Source organism: Brassica oleracea, chromosome C8, assembly GCF_000695525.1.
Source record: "Brassica oleracea var. oleracea cultivar TO1000 chromosome C8, BOL, whole genome shotgun sequence".
NCBI classification, from domain to species: domain Eukaryota; kingdom Viridiplantae; phylum Streptophyta; class Magnoliopsida; order Brassicales; family Brassicaceae; genus Brassica; species Brassica oleracea.
The window spans coordinates 30,307,519-30,313,128 of NC_027755.1; the positions used below are offsets into that span (position 1 = coordinate 30,307,519).

The window sequence follows — 5,610 nt, forward strand, 5'->3', positions numbered from 1 at the left end:
TTTTCTTGATTCTTGGATGATTACAAATGGTGCTAAGCACCCCTATTTATACAAGTGGAGGAGCACACTCCAACAAGTTCTAGATTTCTCTAAATTATTATTTATTTCAAAATATCTAACTCCATAACTTTCTCTCTTCTTCTACACACTTCTTCATCCTTCTCCATTTTTCTCTACATATCTCTTCTTCTTGGGCTCTTGGGTTATAACTTGATTAATTATTATTCTTGGGCTAATGAGGGAAAACCCAACATGAACACATTCGATATGAAAGTTCTGTAAGTGCTGCTATTACGTTAATTTTGTATACATATATCTTATTTACAAGCTATGAACTGAGGTTGTGGAGTTGATGAAAACAGACGAGGATCGTTCGATAAAGGGGACACTGAGTACGAAGAGATCCAACGGCCAGTAGCGTATCAGAGAGTGTTAAGGACATGGGGAGATTGGGTGGAACAAAATATTGATCCTCTACATACCACTGTTTTCTTCGCTAGCATGTCTCCTCTGCACATCAAGTAACCAATCACCTTAACTATCAATTAGATTTTACATTAATAAATTGTGTCTTGCTTAGTTGCTTAATCAACTGATCTGAACTAAAGGGATGCTTTGCTTGCAATATGAAATTACTCACAACTTGAGTGGTCACACTCTCTAGACTCTAGTCTCCATCTTTGACGAGTAGTGGTACCATTTTCAGAGATAGAAACAGAATGTAATTTTGTGTGTGTTTTGAGTGCTATTATATGTGATGTGTGTTTCTTAGAACCTAGCGCATATATACCATTTATTCATCTGACCTGCTAAACAAGTATATCAACTAGAATTATATAGTAATACAATCTACTGATCTGTTTTGTTTCTTTAACATTTTTAATACAGTTCTTGCTTAACCATTATTCTTTGTATTAGGTAATTAATAGATTGACAATTACAATGAAACTTAGCTTATTCGTTTATTTATGTTATAACATCTAACATTTTTATTGTCTGCCTACCAAAGCACATAATAACCACATGTACAAACTCATGCAGACGTAACGTAACTTGAAAACCAAGCAACTACCAGAAAAAGAGATAACAAGTCTTTGTCCTTTGAAAACCCCACAAAATAACATAAACCATAAATTATCTATAATCTTGTATTTTATAGAGTTGGTGTAACCACCACATATAATATGTTTTAACCGTGCTGTGTTTATCTTTACGAATAGATTTATCTAATTTATTTACTGTTGTTCATACCATAGGAGCTTGGATTGGGAGAATCCAGATGGGATAAAGTGTGCTTTAGAGACGACGCCGATTCTCAACATGTCAATGCCCTTCAGCGTAGGAACAGACTACAGGCTGTTTTCAGTAGCGGAAAACGTCACGCGTTCTCTTAAAGTTCCGGTTTACTTCCTCAACATTACGAGACTCTCCGAGTTCCGCAAAGATGCTCACACTTCGGTTCACACAATCCGACAAGGCAAAATGCTGACGCCGGAGCAACAAGCTGATCCCAACACTTATGCTGATTGTATCCATTGGTGTCTTCCCGGTTTGCCTGATACGTGGAACGAGTTCCTTTACACACGTATTATTTCACGTTCCTGACCAAAGAGACAAACAAAAAGTTTGGAATACCTTGAAATTGTATTATTTTGATATCATAATGTTCATAATTTTTTTCCTGAATTGTAATTGTGAAATGTTTTTTTTTTGACTTACGGTTATTAGAGTGTCTATTAGGATGAAAATGGAAGGGACTTTTTAACTGTTTTTGTATTCTTGAACTTTGGAGTGAGGTGGTAAGCACAGGATGCCAAATGTTTTTGCCTTTTTGTCAATTGATTGGGTAAAACTTACCCAAACTTCGACCGTGTCTTTAAGTGGTCGATATGCTATTTATGGGAACAATGGATTGTGTTCAAAAAGGTTTAAGACCGAAGTTGATAACCAGCTTAAACCAAAAGATAAGTTTTGTCAGTTCAGATTTGGCATAACCAAGTGAAATATTGACATTGAATCTTCAAAATTTTAGAAGCTAATATATAAATATATGCTTCATTTATTTAAAAAAATTGAATGAATTTTTGTACTAAATTGTTTATGGCTCCCAATGTTATAGATTAAATGTTTTAGATAAAATCATTGGTTGAGTGTCTAATCCCGAATAAGAAAATTTTAGTGAGAGAGTGGAAAGTAGTATTGTTGGGATGTAATGCTCGTGTGTAGATTCATGTTTGATTGTCTATGATCATCAGTTTTGGCTAAACATGTAACAAATTCTTGATCAATCAAAGTATTATTCAGATGACAGGAAAAGAGGGGTCAGTTGTGATATTTTGATAAATTGTTAGATCTTTATTTATGAGACAAATAAGAATCTTCCAATAAAACTGTGTAACCTGATGACAAACCCACATCTTTAAATCTCTATACAATCGACCCTTTTGTAAGAATGAATGTGTAGTAGAAGAGAAGAAGTTAGAACGTGTCAGTGATGATCAACTCGGAACCGACATACCAATATATCCCACTCCAACAATAAAGAAAGCAGTGGACTGCAAGAAAAGGTATACATAAAGGTATGTCTTCCCAAACACAAAGTCATAGTATCCACATATGAATAGATACATCCCAACCATTATCTCTCGCCATCTGAGTCTGCACAAACATTCAACCACATCACAATCACATTATCTTTCTAAATACTTAGTTGTGCAAGAAGAGAAATCAAACCTTTCGGGGAAGCTGTAGTGAGTAAGTAGGTTTTCTCTGAGAGTGTTATACTCTCCTAGCTTCTGTGTCACAACCCATTCTTTAACTCTACTAGTCTCTAGCAATCCAATGAGAGTTCCTTTACTTCTATGCATCGCCATTACATTCTCAAACAAGATCCAATACAGTATGAGGTAGAATGATTTTGGTGTTGCAATAGCGTTGAGGATAGTGATGGTTGCTGGAATGTAGATGGTTGTCCACTTAGGGACTTCTATTTCAGGAAATATAACGGTAGCAGGCAAGATCAGACAGTAGAAGACGAATGTGAAGATGTGTACAACAATCTTCCTTACAAAGAAGAAGTTGTATATCAAATAAGCCTTCTTCCATAAAGACACATTCTGTATCAAACAATATAAGGTCATTTAGCCTTGCTTGTTCTCCAAGAAAGTCAGTTTTAAGGGTACTAACCTCCTTTTGGATAATCTCCATGGCCATTTTCTTGAAGAGGTTCGCTGGACCACAAGACCAACGATGCTGTTGATACCGATATGCTCTAAATGAGCTTGGCAGCTCGTTGCTCACCTGAAACCCCAAACTTTTTAGGTAATTTAAAGTACAAGTCAAGTCAGTGGTCTTACTACAAGTGGAAAGTTTATTGATTATAGACCTTAATGTTGTCGACAAACACAAACTTCCAGCCGTTTAAGTAAGCCCTTACTGCTAAATCCATATCCTCAACGATCGTGCGGTCCTGCCATCCACCAGCCTCATTCAAAGCTGAGATTCTCCAAACCCCAGCAGTACCTAAAGTCAACGATGTTCCTTTTATAATAACTCAAAACTATAATCAGATTATACAAAACATAAAAAGTACAAGGACATTGATGTCCCACCATTGAATCCAAAGAACCCATGTATGGAGGATCCAGACTTTTGCTCCACAGCAAAATGGTAGTTAAGAGACATCTCTTGTATTCTTGTCATACAACACTCATCTGCATTCACTGTCAAAGCACAAACAAAGCAAAGATCAATTGTACTAATCGACTAGTAACCGGTCTTTAGCTAACTCATGAAGAAGAAAGATCTTACCGTATTTCCAGCCGGCTTGAACAAGAGCTATCTCAGAGTTGTGTGCAAGAAAAGGAACAGTACGTTGAAGAAAATCTGGTTCAGGCTGAAAATCTGCATCGAATATAACAACAAACTCGCATCCTTCCACATAACTATGCCTCATTCCTGCAGTGAGGGCTCCTGCTTTGTACCCGTTTCGACTGTCTCTAACCTCTGACTTTATGTTTATACCTTCGCTCGCCCATTTCTTACACTCTAATCTAACCAGCTCCTATTTTCAATAAGACACTTTATCACATTGCAATAACTGAGGCTGAACACAAAGATCAATGAAGATTCAAACGGGTTTAACGAAAGGACCTTACTGTGTGGATCAGTTGAGTCATCGAGCACTTGAACAATCATCCTATCCAATGGCCATGACAGCTTGCAAACCGCTCCTATCGAAAGTTGGCACACCTGTAGAAAAATTATCAGTAGTGAAACAGAGTGCTCTGCTTTTTGAAACAGAGTGCTCTGTTTTTTTCTGTTAGAAAGCAAGTCAAACCTCTTTTTCGTTGTAGATTGGGATTTGGATGAGAACCATTGGATGATTGCTTGAAGGAGCTAGCTCGACGTCATCGGTCTTAAAAGATTCCCATCTGAGAACTTTCTCAGGCGTTCGTCCACGTAATTTGACAATGGCAACAACTATAGCCATGTAAGATGCATCTATAAACAACAACAGAGAGATGACCTGACATAGATTCACCAAAACATTCAGAATCGGTACGAGGAAGATGAATCTTGTTTGCTCTAGTACATATCCGATCACTCCCAAGAAGTTCATGTCAGCGAACAAACCATCCGAAGATGTCGCCATCTCAGAACACTTGAGACTTGACAACACAAACACAGAAGAGACAAGAGCAAGAGAAAGCTTTAAATCTCTTCCTCCTGAAAGAGAAATGAGCTTCAGGAAGATCAGGAGACATTCTTTTTGGCTTTATTACCATGTCTTTTTGATTTAGTAAAAGTCTTGTGCCTATTTCATTAAAATAATCAAAGTAGACATGTATAGACGTGATCATAAAAGTTAAAATTAAATGTGTTTTGGTTGAGCTGGAATTGGTTGTTTCCACATCTCACCATGTCTTAGTTTTTATGTTAAGATTTGTGTATTTTATGAGCTAATCAGAATCTCTGACTTTTGTTTAGATTTTAAATGTCTAATTAGATTAGTAACCGCTGCATAGTTGGACCCATCAATGATAGCTACTCTTTTAAATAGTTTAAATGCTCATAACATCTACACCCTCAAGAGATAACTGATAGATATGCCCCCTAAGGATGGATAGCTATCAAAATTTTGTAATATTTGGTAAGAAAAAAAGCTAAAAAAACTATAGATTATCTTATCTTTCAATTATCCTAATCACAAATATATATTTCTGTTACGAAAGTAAACAAATGCGGCCACCGTAATGTTTGAAATAATTAAAGATGTGGGTCTCGCTGCACTATTTGCACAGTAAATTTTCTTCTATATATACGAACGTTTGAGTTCGTTTATAATACACCATCTCCTCTCCTTCTAATAACATATTCTCCCCTATTATCAGTGTTATCTTCTTCATACGGGTATAAAATTTTGCTTTGTTTAAATTCCCGCGATACAATAAAATTCCAGTTCTTTTCATAACACGTTATCAGCACGATCACTCTGCGATTCGGTAAAATTTATTTGTATCATTTATACCCTGTTATAATGGTCGGTATACCGCCTCTACTATTATTTATATCATGTTATAATGGCCGGAATACCGCCTATATTATTTA

General features: G+C 36.3%; 2 protein-coding genes across 2 annotated transcripts in view; one reads left to right on the forward strand and one right to left on the reverse strand.

Moving 5' to 3' along the window:
- The window catches only part of LOC106308194 (protein ESKIMO 1), a 6,683-nt gene extending 4,868 nt beyond the window's left edge, over positions 1-1,815 (forward strand). Inside the window, exons 4-6 of the mRNA XM_013745327.1 lie at positions 253-278; positions 363-521; positions 1,257-1,815. Of these exons, the coding sequence (XP_013600781.1) occupies positions 253-278; positions 363-521; positions 1,257-1,605 (534 nt within the window). The 3' untranslated portion in view covers positions 1,606-1,815. The remainder of the gene's footprint in view (positions 1-252; positions 279-362; positions 522-1,256) is intronic.
- Positions 1,816-2,418: 603 nt separating this feature from the next.
- Positions 2,419-4,752, reverse strand: LOC106310284 (probable mannan synthase 14). Its single transcript, XM_013747520.1, has 8 exons — positions 4,340-4,752; positions 4,153-4,251; positions 3,811-4,063; positions 3,612-3,722; positions 3,386-3,522; positions 3,187-3,300; positions 2,734-3,116; positions 2,419-2,658 (listed from the first exon to the last, which is right to left on the reverse strand). The coding sequence occupies exons 1-8, from the start codon at positions 4,652-4,654 to the stop codon at positions 2,499-2,501; spliced, it is 1,572 nt and encodes a 523-aa protein (XP_013602974.1). The 5' UTR covers positions 4,655-4,752; the 3' UTR covers positions 2,419-2,498.
- Positions 4,753-5,610: the final 858 nt, after the last annotated feature.